At 42.6% G+C, this 17,717-nt stretch overlaps 1 protein-coding gene across 4 annotated transcripts in view; it reads left to right on the top strand.

Annotated features, from left to right (window-relative positions):
- The window catches only part of rptor (regulatory associated protein of MTOR, complex 1), a 204,413-nt gene extending 190,417 nt beyond the window's left edge, over window positions 1-13,996 (top strand). For all 4 annotated transcript variants that reach the window (XM_026169798.1, XM_026169801.1, XM_026169800.1 and 1 more), the window contains 6 exons: window positions 9,008-9,114; window positions 10,154-10,281; window positions 11,506-11,592; window positions 11,674-11,790; window positions 11,905-12,034; window positions 12,653-13,996. In XM_026169798.1, the coding sequence (XP_026025583.1) occupies window positions 9,008-9,114; window positions 10,154-10,281; window positions 11,506-11,592; window positions 11,674-11,790; window positions 11,905-12,034; window positions 12,653-12,721 (638 nt within the window). In that variant the 3' untranslated portion in view covers window positions 12,722-13,996. The remainder of the gene's footprint in view (window positions 1-9,007; window positions 9,115-10,153; window positions 10,282-11,505; window positions 11,593-11,673; window positions 11,791-11,904; window positions 12,035-12,652) is intronic.
- The last annotated feature ends 3,721 nt before the right edge of the window (window positions 13,997-17,717 follow it).

The raw sequence follows: 17,717 nt of genomic DNA, 5'->3' as shown, positions 1-17,717 counted from the left end.
TTCACCTGTCTGGTGATGTTTCATTACTCCATCCCTGACAGTCAACCCAAGTTCAGAGCACGCTCCATGAAGAAAAAACTTCCACTAGCACAGACATGTCCTCTTCAGAAGGCCAGCACAAACTTTTTAAAGTTGATATCAAAAGCTCTTAATTCCTACCTCCTTTAACCTTTAACTCTAATCAGGTTGTTATTTACAAACTTAGTTTTCCTTAATTTCAGACAAAAGTGAGAAAGCAGATTTCTGTTCCTCTAGCCAGCGACAGTTTAATGAATGTCAGATTGTAGCAGCTGTCTGCACTTGAGTCTTTTGCAATAAAAGATTCTGGTTTTCGGAGGCAGTGCATGTCAAGCAATATCAGTGTAAATAAGCCAGTGTTACCTAAACAGATAATTATGCAGATGTTAAATGAGCAGTTAAAAATCAGCCACTGCTCAAACAATCAGAACCCACTTTGTAAGTAAACACTGGGAGATTCTTGCAGCTATATTTAGCTGGCTAACTAACCGCCCTAATCTTTAAAACTAACCAGTCATGAAAGTTTAAAAAGCTGCAGGACATGTAAATGGCGTGTGACCATATGAACGTCATGTCTAAATGGTATTATGCTAAATTGAACTAAATCTCCATGACCAAGGCAAAAATCAGTGAAAAATGGCTGATTAGCTTTAGACATGTTGGTTCTTTGTTAGCAGTAAGCTTCATTTTTAGTAACATAACTCTCTAAATACACTGGAATGGTTTGCTGGGATATATGCAAACATCCTCAAAGTGTATACACACTGCAGGAGACACATTAGCTGTGATCTGATTATATTGAAACTGTAACCCCAAAAAGTAATCTCTGTGGAAATATTGTTTGGCTTCTTTAGATTGTGAGGAACTGCAAAAAAGATCATCCTTAAACCCATGCATCATAACTTCAGCCACACGCACACCGCTTTGACTTGGCTAGTTATTCAGCTTTTAAATTATGGGATCCTTGTACCGAACACTCAGTTGCAGGCACATTTGCAAATGGGTATTTGATTAACTCGGCATGTAAAATAATACTTTCACATAGCTGCATAGTCTCCAGTCACTCTTCATCGTCACCTCAAACAGCTTCTTTCATTTATTTAAAAAAAAACGTGCACACACACAAATTGAATCTGGTCCCATGGGTGTCGGTGTTTAATTGGGACTATGTCTGTCTCACTGGAGGGTTCAGCCTGTTAAACTTCAGAGGAAACAGTGGAATTACAGGACTGCGGCTGGCAACTGGCTCTGAGAAGTTATTCCTGCAGCTGCTGCAGCTGCATTAGTATGCAGAGGCTGTCGCTGGAGGTAGAGCTTTGTGCAGAAAACAAGAGGGATAAGGTTTCTAGGTAAAAATGGGAGAATTCTTAAGAGGGAAGGTCAGACAGCGGTTAAAAGGGGTGGATAAGTAGGCGGATGGCAGAGGAGAAGATTGGAAGACAGGATAGATGGAGAGAAAATAAGGAAAGAAAAGTTGGAGATGACTTGAAAATAAGGTCATGCTCGTGTTTATTTAAGGCTGAAAGGAAGCACAGAGAGAGCAAACCAGAAATTTCTAATCAGTGTTTGTTCTGGGGTTAGATGGACTGAAGCGAACAAACGTCACAGCTCTGCAGATTAGACTAAGAGCCGATCTAATTAAGTTCTGATACATATAATTGCAATATGTTACAACACAGCTTTGTCCTTTGTTTTATTTTTATTCCTTTTAATGCCATTAGGTTTGTTTCTTTTTTTCTCCTCTTTAATCATCTTTCTCTTTGTCCCTTTTCTTGTGCATGAGCAGAAGTAGGGCTGACTTCGCTTCTTTGGTTAAATGGAGACACGCTTTGTGTCCTGCTTTACATTCAGCCTTGCTGCCTGGGACCTTGTTAACATCAGGCCTCCAGAACCTTGTGTGAAGTTGCAGTGATACAAAAGGCTGCAGGGTTTTTGTCTGCAGCTTTTACATAAACGCACATCACAGATTTTCACTGTTTTGTAGGTGAACACATTTTTAAAAACTACATAATAAAAAGCTAAAGAGATTATTGTCACTACAGGATTCTAAAAATGTATAACGTTTGATATAAAATTCCTAAAATATATAAATTATTATTTTTTAGATGTAAAGCCAGTGTTTATATTCAGGATCTGACGCCTCGATCATCTTCTACAGCTGATTGGGTGCCGGAGTTTAGAAAAGCAGCCACTGGGAGGTGAATCAGGAAGATATTCCTGCCTGTGAGACCTCCAGCAGCAATCCTGGATCAGAACCCATTTCCTTAAGTTATTTAAAATGGCGTGAGAACTTTGTGCTAGTCTCCTCTCCCCAATAATCAGATCAACAGGTGATAATGTCGGCCGCTTAGAGCTCATTTCAGGAGGTCTGTGTCAGCCAAGCAGGTCCGAGCTCTTTCAAAGGTTAACCAAATGCCAAAGTGGGGAAGTCTCCCTGCCCGTCAGAACGCTCCCGTATCGTGACATCATTGTCTATCAGAGGCACGCGCGTGCTGGGTAAGTTCCCAGTAATCTTGGAGGTTTATTACCAGAATCCTGGAAGACCTTTTCAAAGCAAACAGGATAAAGTGAGGAGATTGAAAAACGCTGAGGGAGAGAAGAAGCAGGAAGGCCTCAGCGCCAGTTTTAATAAGCTGCAGTGTGTGGGATAGTTAGGCCGTCACTCGAGATAATGGTGCAGAATAAGAAGTCAGAGGAAGGCGTCTTCTCCGGAGAGGAAAGATGGGAGTGAATCAAAGATATTTATGCAAAGGAATAGATAAATATCACAAATTGGGGATTTTCTTGGCAAACTGGTGCCGGAGCAGTGATGATCCACCACAAGCCTGCTGGCTGTTACTGGTGTTAAACTAGCTTTTTTTGCCCAGTTAATGATTCAGCAAGGGGAAGGCCATCTGCTAACAATATCAGTGCCGTTTTTGACTGGGGAGGACTCAAGCAGAGAGGGCGAAATACCAGATTTAAAGAGAGATTGTACCTGGAAGCTATCTATGCCTCCACCTCTGTAACGTGGTCAGATTTCCAGCTGAGGAAACATTGCCCACACTCCTTTTGCCAGCTCCTTCCTTCTCACAACTCAATTCTGCATGTCCACATTGATTTCTGTGTGGGTAACTAAGACCCGCTCAGGCCCACAAAGGTTCCCTCTAAGGCAGGATGATATCCCGTTTTGAGCAGCTGAGTGTTGTCTGCAAGAGACAGAACTGAAAGGTTTGGTTTAAGGTTTCAGATCTGTGACCCTCTGAACTCAAAGTGAAGTTTTTTGACAGCTGTCAGGGAGAATTTAGCCGCTTGAAGTGGGACAGAAGGGAAGAGCTAATGCGGGAAAGATAGTGGAAGCGAGAAGTTAGCGAGAGGAGCACCTGGATAGAGAGGCAGAGAGATGGAGAGACAAACGAGACTGCAAGCCGGCGTACAGCTAAATGTTCTTCGAGCGTCTCAAGCTTAATATATCTTAATTAGGACTGAAGCATCAGCTCCAGCAGGGGTGAATGGGGGCTGCACACTGCTTCACTGCTATTTTGGGCATTGATTTTAATTCAAAAAGTGTTCCTTTATCTCTTCTGATCCTCTTTCTTTTCTAGAATATTTTCTAGAATGTAACAGAAGCAACAAGTCAGCCATATTTCTTTTAATCGGCTTCTTTTAGTCATCAAGTCAGTGGAACATCTGGGAAGTTTGCGCTTTGTCACTTTGCCCAGGAAGTTAACTAAAAAGAGTTAAGTCATTAGCGCATGATGCATAGAAATTGTGACTTTTGTTTCACATAGAAAGAGTTAAGAAAGGAAATCTTCAGAAGAAAGTCACAAAGGCTGTGTTCAAGGAGCATCGTGTTTCAAATCCCTGAGACAAGAAATACAATTTCAAACTCAGCCGTATTATCAGACTTCAGTCAGCATCTGTATGGAATATTTCTGATTTGGGGCTGTGACTCTGGTCAGGGACTCTGCCTTCCACGTGAATGCACCTAAAAGCGTAAAGCAGGGAGAGCAGGAGCAAGACCTTTGTACAAAACAGAACAGGCTTCGGTGCCAACAGGTAGGACACTGATCAAGTTAGACGCAGTGTAAAAAGGTGGCACTGGGGTGGAGGTGTGCTGTGACACAGCTGGCAGATTCACAGCAGCTATAGGCAGGCTGAAGGAAGTCGAATAGCTTATTCCCTGTGAGCAGTACCAGAGGTAATGTGGTAAACACTGCAATCAGCTGACTTGCCAGGAGTGCAGCCTGAGTTTGACATTCCCAAAAGCAACGTTTGCCAAACATTACCAACTTCATTTTGTGTCATTACCGAAACAAATGATGAAACTAATAAAGGGTGAAAGCAGCTAATATTTTGCTCGTCATCTGTTTAATTTGTAATGACGTTTGTTTTCGAATCACTATATGCTTTAGTTCTGCCCGGCAGTCCTTTAATGCTTTGCAGGAAAAGCAGGTCTGTGCATCATTTTATTTGACTCCAGTTTTCCCCTGACTTTGAGAACCACTGGCCCAAAGAATTTCTTATTGTGAGAGCACACAGAGAAAGGCGTTGATGAGCTGTATGTAAATCTTTGGGAAAGTTTGCTGATGTGCGTTTCCTCCTGCACACACTTCAGTGCACTGGGGAATCTTCCCTTCTCCCCTCCACTTATTGTAACCCAGATTTCCTCATTACCAGTCTGTCAGCCTCAAAGGGAATGCCGCCTCCTCCTTTTCACAGCGTGAGAAGCCCGCACAGTCTTGTGAAGCGGTTTCCCCTGCATGCTATTCCCCAACATGTGCCAAGGCACACCGGCGGCGTGACGCCCGAGCGGGCCGGGTGACGTCACGCTTTGATTTGAAGCCGCCGCACGGGGCTTGGGTTTTCCTGACAGTGTAAGAGAAGCCGAGCGGTATTGTGACACAGCAGCGGAAGCTCAGTCACGACTGATAAATGAGACGCGTGAATGATTCGAGATCAGCCGGGGGAGATGTCTAATAATTAACGTGTTCGCTCTTCAACAAGGTTTAGGAAGAGCAAAGAAAATAGCTTCTTCTCTTTTCATCTACACTTCGTTTTGCAAAGGAAGCAAATGAGAATAAAAATAAGCAGTGTTAAAAAAAATTAGATGAATGTATGAAGCAAGGTGCTGACACAGGTGGGTGAGCTGGAGATGGCTATTGATTGTGTAAAAACAGGAGGAGGAAGTGACTCAGAGAGAAAGGAGGAGGAACAGGAGGAAATGAAGCTTGGCGTGATGAGTTTCAAGAGGATAGAAAAGGAGGCTGTTTCTGTAACGTCTGTGGGGAAAGCACTCCTGCAAGAAAGGGGGCGAGATGGAGTGTGTTTTTAATGTGTGTTTTGCTACCTGCCCCATTATTTCTTCTCCTCCACCATTCAACCCTCCGTTAGAGCGTCTGCACTCTGGCTTGTTGGAAATGCATTTCTCCATCTGCGCCAAGGTTATCAAAGTGAGCTAAGAGGATTTATTCTGTTTACTAAAATGAAAAAAAGATGCATTATGTACTTTGAAAATTACGTCAATTAAAATGGAAAACACACAGGCTTTAGCTTTTAACACAACACAGACAAGGTGCAGTGACACGTACTGTATATGTACAGAGAATCAAGTAGTTTGTGTGCACCCTCATTGTGGTTTAATAGAATAACCTTCCTTGCTTTAATTTGCCCCGTGACCTTTGTAACCCCTCATTTCCGGTCTGTCTCGCCCATCATTTCCTATCATTTTGGCTTTCACTGAAGGCAGAAAAGCCTCCGAAAAATGCAGACGAGCAGCACGTGTGGTTAAAGCTCCATTAAAATGCTGGTCACTGCAGGTTAGCTGACCAGACATAAATTTAGTAGTTCGCACAGAGTTTGAAGGTCTTGCACATGTAATATGCATAAAACCTGTTACGTGTGTTAATCCTGAGCCGCTTGATAGAAAAGATTTGCTTCCAGTCTGTCGTCCAGACGATTGATGTCAGAGGTCTGTTCAGGTTAATGCTCTCAGAATCATGTGACTTTCATCTGTCTACCATTTGCTATTAAAGCATGCCGCTAGCTTTGCCCTTTAAAACTGTGCCGCCACTATCAAGCATGTTAACTCATAGTTTAAAGCCAGAAGCTGCAACTTCTCTGTTTTCACTGTACGGTCAGCCGATCGAGCTCCTGCTCATTTTCTCCAACACAAAAAAAAAAAGGTTATTACTGGTCCGGGTTTCCTGCGACAGAAAGAGAGAGAGGCAGAATTACTGTGTGCAGCGATAAAGCTGAAATTACACTCCTGCCTTCAGTGGATCATTTCAGTAAATTATGAATATTCTGCACTTGTCTCAGTAGGCATTTGCTTAATTATTTATCTGTTTTATTCTTGACAGTAAACAGTTTGTAGCATTTAAGTGGCTTTGCTGTTACATTTGAATTATGGCTAAACGAGCACCTTTGAAAGTATTGGCTTTTGTTTGTTTGTTGTTTTATGAACGCAGATATTTTAGTGGTTGTTCTGGATTCATTTTGCTTGCCAGTGGCAAATATTAGTGTTGCTGCTTTACTCAAAGGCAGGCCAGACTGCAGTGTGAAGAGCAGCGAATGGGAGCAGCCGAGGGATCGTTAGCCAAATAAAGATATCTGGTGCATAGGACCAGCAGGGGGTCAGCTTAGACCTGGAGGGGTGCTGAACCCTGACTATACACACAAAGTTGGCTTGTAACTACACTCATCAGCCACTTTATTAGGTATGTCTCACTCTACCACGTTGGACCCTCTTTTGCCTTTTCTTTAGAGACTTTGGCTCGTGTTAACACGACAGCATCATGCACTTGCTCCAGAGTCGTCAGCCGCACATCCTGCTCTCCTGTTACACCACATCATGAAGTTGCTCTATTGGTGACTCCATCCATCCGCCCGGTGGTGCCAGTGTCCGGCAGCCTCGCCTCTGTCAGTGCTCCCCAGGGTGGCTGTGGCTACAATGTAGCTGCCATCACCAGTGTGTGAATGTGTGTGTGAATGGGTGGATGACTGGATATGTAAAGCGCTTTGGGGTCCTTAGGGACTAGTAAAGCGCTATATAAATACAGGCCATCCACTCTCTGCTGCTAATCCTTTCCAGGGTCGCGGGGGGGCTGGAGCCTATCCCAGCTGTCTTGGGGCGAGAGGCAGGGTCCACCCTGGACAGGTCGCCAGTCTGTCGCAGGGCTAACACATAGACGCAGACGACCATTTGCTCTCACATTCACACCTCTGGGCAATTTAGAGTTTCCAGTTAACCTATCCCCACTAACTGCATGTCTTTGGACTGTGGGAGGAAGCTTGAGTACCTGGAGAGAACCCACGCAAAGATGGGGAGAACATGCAAACTCCACACAGGAAGAACCTGCCCTGATGGTGGACCTTAATGCTGTGAGGCAACAGTGCTAACCACTGTGCCACCATGCTGCCTCTATTTGTGACTGTGGAAGCTATTAACAGTCATAAAGCGATGGACGTGGTCAGCACATGGTTACTGTAGACTTCCTGTCAGCTTCAAGCTGTCTGGAATCAACAAGGTGTTTTCACCCAGAGAACGAGCACTCACTGGGTGTCTTCCCTCTTTCTGGCCATTCTGTGAACCCTGGAGATGGTTTTAATGGAAAATCCCAGCACATCAGCAGTTTCTGAAATACTCAGCCCAGCTGGCACCAGCAACCATTCAATGACATTCAAAATCATTTAAATCACCTTTCTTTTCCGCTCTAATGGTTCATTTGAATTTTAGTAGATAATCTTCACCATGCCTACGTGTCTAAGTGCGCTGAGCTGCTACCTTGTGATTGGCTGGTTAGAGATTTATGTTAATGAGCAGTTTAACTGGTGTAAAATGGCTGGTGAACGTATTTTATGGGGGTTCATATTTACTAAGCCTGCTGGAAAGTTTCAGAAAATCATTTTCCTCCATGAGAGCCCTCCTGTTTTTCCTAAAAACAATTTTAGAGTGTTAGCACAAATTCGCGTTATGTCCCGTACATCTGTTTTCTTAATCGCTGATTCAGTTCAGTCGCTGGAGCTTATCCCAGCTGTCATAGAGCAAAACAGTGGGTACACTCTGGTCATGTCACCAGTCCGTCGCCCCATTCATCCTCACACTCCCATTCAAACTTGGGTTAAAGGATTTAAACTGACTAACAGCAGTAAAGAAAAGGAGGAGGCATTTATTTGCTGTTCAGCTTGTTGAACTGTTCAAATTAATAGTGTCAAAACTAGAGACCATAATTGACCAGTTGACCAGTGAACAGTGCAGCACAGCTTGTGCTGCACTGTTCACTTGATTCCTGCTGTGACTGCCAGCACACGAAGAGTCCTGCTGTCTTCAGCTTCTTCCTTCCTCACTTTTTCGCTCGAGTGCCATTTGACTCATCAAAGCCAGAATCTGCTGACAGGCGCAGTTCCAGGGTCAGTGTTTGCATCTCCCAGTGGTCGTCCTGACAGGGAGGATGCAAAATGCTAAACAATGCTTCAGTCTGCATGAAGTGCGCCTTTGTACACTCGGGAATGACTTGGTTTTAATGGTCCGAGTTTTACTGCAAAAACATTTCTTCTGCACCTTTACACTCTGCAGACAGCAGGGTTTTTGCTCATTCTTTGATTGTTCCTTTCTGTTGTATTTATTAGTGACGCACTGGTGCAGGAGCCTGCCGCACTAATCTTTCATTTGACTTGGTACATGTGTCAGCGTGAGCCTCCTGAAACCTCCGACAGATTGCGTGGGCTGTGTATTACTGGGATCAGCACATGTTCTGTGTGTTTAGCAGCTGTGTTTATAGGTGTTTGTAAAGGTCCCTTTTTAAATGAAATTTTAAAAAAACATCAAATTCAAACTGCAGCTCGCAGATTGTGTGCAAATTATTCTTATGCTGTTCGTGTAATTGTGATTAAAAGCCACCTTCTGTTGTTTTGAAAACAATAAATAATCCTGGTGTGTGCTTCGTATCGAGCGCACAGTCCCATTTGTGCTTGTTGTAAGTGTCGCTGTGTCGTCCTGTGTTTGTAGGAGCAGGTATGGTCGTGGACTGGGAGCAGGAGACGGGGTTCCTCATGACGTCTGGAGACGTCCGAGTCGTCAGGATCTGGGACACTGACAGAGAAATGAAGGTCCAGGTACTCGGCACACCTCACTGCTTTGTGTTTCTCTTCATTAGTTTTATAAAATCGGGTAAAAGAGCTGAGGGCAAATGGAGCATCTGTTGGTCTGTGTCAGTCAAGTGTGACTCTCTGCCCTCCTTCTAGTTCCTAAATCATTGTCGTGACCTTCATCTGATTTAGTTTATTCCTTCATGTCTCTGGAAAGTAGTTTCAGAAAATATGAGACTTGCAGGTTTCATGTTTCTAAGTAGAATTTCAATCTTAACGAGACTTTTATTGCCATTTGTCATAAATCTAAACATCAAAGGAAAAGAGGGAGACAGCAGAGGAGGTTCAGGGATGTAGTGAAGGAGGACATGCAGAGGGACAGGGTGAGATGGAAGCAGATGATTCGCTGTGGCGACCTCTACAGAGCGCAGTTGTTGTGATCTAAACGTCAACACTTTACATCAGATCTTCTGTGTATCCAAAAATCACACTTTGGTCCTTTCACGATTCGTTGACAATACAAAATGATCCTTTAGCAGGATTTTGAGTCTAGCTTTCAACTTTTCCCAAACGAGGCCGCTGTGTGGAAGCATTTTGGTGGAATTTTAGATTTAAGCTGTAATATTCATCAGGAACAACTCGGATTACTTTCTTGGTGCTAAAACATGAAAACAACCCTGTTTTTGAGGCGTTTCACATTAAAACTTAATGTGTTCACGGAGCTCTCTGCTGCTGCTGCTGCTGCTGCTGTTTGTTTGGGCAAAGTAATGGAAGTGTGAGGCAGAGCCGGTACCATTAGTGTGGTTTCTTTCTTTTCTCCTTGTTTTTACACATCTAATGGACCTCGGTGTGCTAATCATTGTCATGATGGATGGACTTAATACAAGTACAAATGGCCCCAGTCTCGCCTATGGCTGCATATTGATGCTGCGCCCAGCTTCAAATGAGCCAACAGAGCACATGATTGATGATTTTAAAGGAGGTTTAATGTGAAATGAGCGTTACCTTTACAGACCTTAACAAGAGGAGATGTGTGTGTTCTTGTGTGCGTGTGTTTGTGCGCCAGGACATCCCAACAGGAGCGGACAGCTGTGTGACCAGCCTCTCCTGCGACTCCCAGCGTTCGCTGATCGTTGCCGGTCTGGGTGACGGGTCTGTGCGGGTCTTCGATCGGAGGATGGGCCCCAATGAATGGTAGCCTCCCATCATCACTTTCTAATCCCATTAAATCACTTTCAAATTTATGATTTCTCAGTACGGTTTTATTTTACTGTCTCAACGTTATTTAATTTCACTGAAGAACATACATGGCAGTTTCTCCTACTCCAGACTCGTGCATTATTCACTTCTCTAATCTATATTTATTGTATGTAGTGTGCCATAAATCTCCCTTTTGGGGTTGCCTCATCCTTTAATGGACCCCGTGCCCCCAGCTTGGTTAAACATTATTTTAATTTCAGCCCCTGAGGGGGAAAACAAGGCAGTTAAAACATGAAGTGGCCCATAAATCTTTAAATGAAGCTAATTTAATAGTTCCCCTTCAGGCTGGGAGTTACATCTTTCAGCAACTGTTGCCTCCCCATGTTGATCAGCCCAGAGCTGATGGTTGGACTCGGTCTTAGGAAAATTTTGTATAGAGAAGCTTCTTTTTTCAGTGCTTGGAGAAAAGAGTCCTTAAAATTCGGCCTTAGACAGATCAGGCGCTCGTTCTGGCACATCTGTGCTCCGACTGTAAAGTGTTTCTTTACTTATCCGGTAATTCGAGCGCCGCTCAGCCCCAAGAAGATGGTCATACAAAATAAAATCAGAAAGACTGTTTTTTTCTCCCCACCTTGATGCCACTCTGCCACCCAGTGGTGTGTCATCCTCGTTACATGTAGAGCAGCAGGATTTATCTTCAGTTTTGTTTTGTTTTTTTTAATACCACACTGGTTACCCAAGAAGAAAGTCACCACCCAGTTAAATCAGCGGTCAGATCAGAGCCTTTCTACTGAATGTGCACCCAGCTTTACTGTACAGCCAGATCGTTTAGTCACATTACTTGATTTGCTTTTAATTAAGGAAAGAAAGAAATTTAACGACTGTAACGGCGTTTAAAGTGTTGCTGGATGAGGCTTCAAGAAAAGCTCCTTCGTGTGATAGACACGTGTTTTTATTCTCGCTTCTGCTGCAATCATTTAATTCTTCAGGGCTTTTTCACACCCAGTTAGCCCAAAGCAGTGAGTCAGTCAATCAAAACACAGTGAGTAGCAGATATTTTCGGCCTCACTGCACCCATGGATGATCAGACACTAGAGGCTCTCCTGTTGGTGGTGAAAATACCACTTAATGTACCAAAAGACATATTTTTTAAATGGTTTGTTTTGACTTGATGTCACTTGTAGCGTAGTTAACTTGACGCTTGTTGTGTCTCCGCAGTCGTGTGATGACCTACAGGGAGCACGGAGCCTGGGTGGTAAAAGCTCATCTACAGAAGGAGACAGACGGGCACATCATCAGCGTCAGGTATCCTCTTTCACCTGCTCAGACTCACAGACACTAACTTGAATGTTTTCTTGCCTGTGCTGACTCTGGTTATCCCGTCAGTGTTAACGGAGATGTGCGGTTCTTTGAGCCACGGATGCCGGAGTCCATCAATGTGCTACAGACGGTGAAAGGCTTAACGGCTCTAGACATCCACCCACAGGCCAACCTGTTCGCCTGGTGAGTTGGTTTGCTTGACGTTGGGTCAAACCCAGAGAATCAGATGCTTTTTCCTCAAGTAAATACCTAAATGCACGTGTGTGACTCTTCTGTGTTTCACTGTCGACCTTCCAGTGGATCGATGAACCAGTTCATAGCGGTCTACAATGCAAACGGCGACGTGATCAGCAACATTAAGTACTATGACGGTTTCATGGGACAAAGGATTGGTGCCATCAGCTGTTTAGCCTTCCATCCTCACTGGGTAAAACTAGAGCTCAACTGTGTATCTGTATCGTCTTTGTTGTTGTGTTAAGCTAACACCTATACCTGACACATAAATGTTATTAAAAAACTGAATATCTCTAATTTAGTGAAATTTAAAAAACAATGCATCCCAAAGTGGAAATGTTCGAGTGAGCTTTCCTTTAGAGGTACTTAGCCACAGCATTTAATCTGCAATTCAGTCTTCACTTTAAAACTGCACTCATCAATTTTATATCAAACAATTATGCAAATTGTGAAAGATGTTCCTTGTCACATTGAACCCAAAGAGAAATTTCATTTGTTTAGCTCATTTCTTTGGTTTTCTTACTCGGAGCTCATTAAATTTGCCTCCAGTCACAGTTGTTACCTCCTTTAGTGACAAACCTCCACATCAAAGAGCACTCGGGCAAAGTTAGCTGGTGTACACAGAGTCAGGTATTCTTCTCTGGAGCGGTGGGAGGTGAATATTGGGCTCGCAGTTAGTCAGAAACATGACGGCGAATGAATGCTAATGTCCGAAACTGGACAACACTGACTCTCTAGGTTGGTTACCAACTTCTGGTTAAAAGAAGTTACCAAGTAACCTCCCCTGTCTTTTCTCTCCGTCTCCCTGCAGCCTCACTTGGCGGTAGGCAGCAACGACTACTACATGTCCATCTACTCGGCAGAGAAGAGGCTCAGATAACACACCAGCATCCATCACCTCTCCTCCCCATCATCACACATGAATTGTGACCCTGAGCCTCAAGCACCGGGATGTAAATGACGTTCTTTTTTGTTTTTCGTGTACATATGCAATTACCACCCTGAATGTTCTAGTGATGGCTGCTGACGAAAACTCATGCTACAGACGACTCTCTATATATATTATATTATCATTGTTTATTCATATTCTTATTATGAAGCTAATGATTGTAGACTTGGCTGTGCTGAGTGTGTATATTTAAATAGCATCTACAGAAGAAGAGAGGTTCTATTTTAAAAAAGAAAAGAAAATGGTACCTGTCGATCACCGGGGGCCTCTCCTCGCCACACAGCGAGCATCACTACCTGAACAAACTCTGACCCAATCCAGATGTGGCGAGAGAGGACAGCACGCACACACTGTTCAAACACATTAACCGGTGCAGGAAACATGAACTCGCCACGCCACCGAACCCCGGTGCGTGTGCGTAAACTGGCCGAGGATGCGGAGTTTCGTGACTTCGCAGCACCTGCCGCCAAGACGCTTGGAAGGGCTTGGAAGGACGGACCCCGGAAAGGTGGATTGTGATCACTGTTCCCTGAAAACGTCAAGCCGGCAGACGTGACGAGTTTGTTTTTGTGAGTGTTAGAAGGAATTATAGCACAGATGTGCCCTGCCCACAGCGGGCTCTCATAGCCTTGGACTTGCCCAAAAAGACACCTGCTCCCATTCTGCAGTTCTCCTCCTCGCTTCCTTCGCCCCAGCGTGCCAAACAAAATCATCATTTCCATGCAGTCCCCTTCGCTGTGGCTCGGAGGGGTGTGCTTTTTGTTTTGTTTGTTTTAGCTAAACCTGCTTTGTTACTAGGATGACGCATGCCCTTGTATCTAGCACAGTGAGAGGAGAGCTAGCCAAGTACCTGGTCCTACCTGGAGACCGCGGCAGCTACCTACCTGCCTCTGCAAAGCAATAAGACTGCTCGTGATCGATCCAGCCTCAAGCTCTTCCTGTTTCCCACAGAAAAACACACTTCCATTTGGAGGGGGTGTTCGGCTGCCACAGTACAGCAATACAAACGCACACATTTCCATTCACGACAGCGAGTTTCCTTTAGACTTCATCATATGGCTGTGCCATCTTTACCTGCTGTCACAGTAAAGATGGAGGTTTTTATGATTTACCTGAGGGTCAAACAAGCCCTCAAAAAGCTGCTTTCATTTTTATGGCTTCTGGAAAATACAAATAGAAGTAAAGCTTCTTGTTAATTTAAACCAATCAGGCGCAGCTTTGTCTTCATTCAGATCCTTTTTTTTTTTTTTTTTTTTTTGATGAACCCCCGCTGCAGGGTTTCATTTCAGCTCTTATTTTGCTTTTATTGCAGACTTCTTTGGATTGATTATGTGTAACGGAGCGAAAGTGCGCCGCATGCTTAGAGAGCGCCGACTCACCTGTTGTTGCTCGCTGCATCAGGTTTTAGTCAGCCCCCTAGATTTCGCTCAGGTATTTCACGAGCCCCCGTTAGCCCCCTCCTCCCCCTGCAGCATGATAGGCAGGTGAGGTCAGTCACAAGCAAGAGATCATGAAAACTGACGTCAATGTGGTGCTCTTTCCTAAAGCTTTTTTTTTTTTTTTGTGCATTATCACCATCGTCGTGCCTCTCCTCTGAGGCAGCTTTGCCTTTTTAATCTTTTTTTTTCGTTCTTTTCTTGTATTTTTCTATGTTTTTAATTCTTCTTTGTTCGCCTTGGCCTTGGGGGGTGGGTGGGGGAGCTTTAGCATTCAAAGGCTGCTCCCCCCTCTCTTTTCCTGCCACACCTCCCATCTGCATCGCGCCTCCCGAGCTCTACTTTTCCCCCACAGACGGAGTGGATTTGTAGACTGAAAGTGAACTGGAAACACCAAACATACCACACAACATGCAGTCCGGTCACCACGTCAGTCTCCACCCTCACACGCTCACTGAGCTGGTCCAAGCCCTCAGCTCACACTCACATTCATCTCTGAGTATCCTGCTTTGAGTTTTAAGATTTTAGAGCTGGACAAAAAGTCTTTAGTAGGAAAGGAAAAGTGAAACAATCAGGTTTGTGTCTGTGACTTCAGACTGCTTTGCTGACTGTGGTTCATAAAGCAGGAGATGAAATCAGTGAAATAAACCAAATACAACACCGGGTTTTGTCTGTTTCTTCAATGTGTATTCAAAGAAGCCTCCAGATGTTGCTGAGCTGTTTCTACTGAAACACACTACAAACAGGAGAATATCCTTTATGGATGAATTTCTAAATTATAAATAATTGTTCACAAACAAGCGTCTGTTGTCTTATTTTAATTTCTAGTTTCGTGTGAATTTATATTAATTTTGTAAAGTCAAAGAAAACTTTATGAAAAAAAAGAACATCTGCTTTGCTTTTCTAAATTAAAGAGAGATCTTAAAACTCCACTGCTTAGTTTATTAGAGTTATATTTTGTTTTAGGTTTGTTGGGAAGTCCCGGCACCACGTGGAAGTCTCAATGCACCACACACGCATTGTCTCATATCCTGAAGCTGCATCGGTTCAGCTGTTTCAAACAAATATGTAAGAAAACGATATATGTACTACTCAAAGCCGACAGATCTCCTAGTGGTTCAAACTGAAACCAAAATAAAACCGGATTAGGGGAGGGCAAGGTTTCATGTTAATGTGGGCTTTGTTAGTTTTCTTGGAGTTTCTGAGATTTCATTCATTTAAACAACTTTTGTCTCAACTTAGTGCATCACCATATGTTTAACACCTGAGCTTGTTTCAAAGTTTGTGTAAATTTGACTTCTAAAAAACCATAAACCGGTTGAATTGCATTTCTATAAAGTTGCACCACAAACTAACAGCTTGCATACATTCTACTGGCCAGCAGGAGGCGACACCTCTGGTTTCAGAAAGAGGACTAATTATATAGTAAATTGTATAGACCTATATAATATATACAAATTCTATATAATTATATAAGTGAGAAAATGGGACATTTGGCACATGTTATTTTTGACCTCATTAAACATTTAACTGAAGTTCAGTCTCATTTAAAGTCTTATTGAACACAACATGGTGTTCATTTTATTTTGTCACTATGGGCCAAACGTCATGCTCATCACATCCGTCACACCGAGATGGATGTTTAGTCATCTGTGAACTGTTGGTCTGATGAGATGCCATCAATTTTTTTCTCATTTCTATACAATTGTATTTAAATAGCGCCAAATCACAACAACAGTTGGCTCAATATGCTTTTTATTGTTAAAAAAAAAATTGTAACAAAAATGCAGAGACAACGCCAACAATCAGGTGACCGCCTATGAGCAAGACAGTGGCAACGAAAAACTCCCTTTTAACAGGAAGAAACCTCTGGATCAGGGAGGAGCCATCTGCTGTGACTGGTTGGGGGTGATGGGAGGAACCTTTGAAATTTCAAAAAGCTCCATGGGCATTCAAGATCCTTTAAGAAAAGTCCCTGATGGACTTTTGGCTCTCAGCTAACCTCTCGTTACCCACAACATCCTGTTAGCTGCTTTTAGCAAATTCAGCAGCTGAATCAGAGAGTTCAAAATCACCCAAATGCTACAGCTGCTGGAATAACACTGGATGGAATTAATCGTCCTGTCCTACTTTACTGGGTTTGGTCATTCGTGTGGCATGATCTGTTAGTGTACGTTTTTATAAAGATGAATTCTACAATTAAAGCAAAAATTAATTAATTTGATGTATTTAAAAATAAATGCAGTAAATCCCAAATAATTGTATTATACAGAGCAGTTAAGAGCATTATAAGCCCATGAATAAAACTTTCAAATTAAAAAGGGAACTATGAAAAGATCAGTCAACTTGGGCATAAATTATATAATGTTTTAATTAATAAAAATCCAATTTCATACTCTATTTAGAAAAAATTAATTTTCAAATAAATAATTCAGGATAACATTAAATAAGGATGAATTTTTAATAATCATTTACACCCCGCCCTTCTTTCTCTTGTTTCGTAGTCTGTTTATTCAAAGTTTCATTAATTATTTGTAAATGAATTTAGACCCATTACTGCATAATTTAATTGTGCAGATAGATATAAGTCTAAAAATACCATGTTTTGTGATGATGGTAACAATAACAGCTGTGTCTTTAATAAAATGATTAAAGCGTGCCTGTAAAGTTTCATTCTGTTTTAATGTCATTTCTAGTGACGTGCTTGTTTATAGTTTAAAAAGACTGAATATTTCCAGCTGCAGGTTCAGCTCCAAACTGAAAAATGTTCCAACAATATAAAACAGGTTTTCTTAAAGGCACATACTCATAGAAGTTGGCATTTCTTTAGTTAGATGATAGAAAAGCACCATGAAATCTGACCGTTCCCATTTCAACTAACCAGAGAACTGCTGCAGTAAAAGCATGTGGTAGGTTACTGCAGATAAGTAGGTTTGAGGCCTGTGGTTGTTTCACAGCTGCATTTTCTTTTTGTTCTTTATAGTATGTTTTATCATCACTGTGTTGTCTATAACTTTAATTCATTATAGTAATAATTTTTTAACCTTGAAAATGAAGACAAATCCTTCACTTTGCAAGTCTGGACCGACCTCACTACAGTGGGTGACCTCATCAAATCAAGATTCACTGAGGAAATCCTCCTGATGTTGGCTCAGAAGAGACACGTGAGTGAGCTGGACCCGTTCAGAAGTTTTTGTGTCAAGTCCCTCCAGACGTCACTCGAATGCCTCTGGAATCATTTAGTCTTTGTTTACGGGTGGGGTCTGTCCAGGGACGAGGCTGATGTGGTTCCTTAACAGAAGAAGAAACAATGTTTTTCGGAAGTTTTTAATTCTTGAAAACGTATTTTAATTTTGGATAATTTCTTCAATATTAATTTGCCAGTTTTTTTTTCTCTAAATATTAAACGCTCCCATGGTTCAGTTTGACCTTACTATTGTTTTTATAGCGTTTTATTTACCTGAGAACTTGATTCACCTTTATAGCTAATT

Source organism: Astatotilapia calliptera, chromosome 6 (assembly GCF_900246225.1).
Source record: "Astatotilapia calliptera chromosome 6, fAstCal1.2, whole genome shotgun sequence".
In the NCBI taxonomy this organism is placed as follows: domain Eukaryota; kingdom Metazoa; phylum Chordata; class Actinopteri; order Cichliformes; family Cichlidae; genus Astatotilapia; species Astatotilapia calliptera.
Note: the sequence above shows the minus strand (reverse complement) of the source record. Positions and strands in the feature narration are given on the sequence as shown.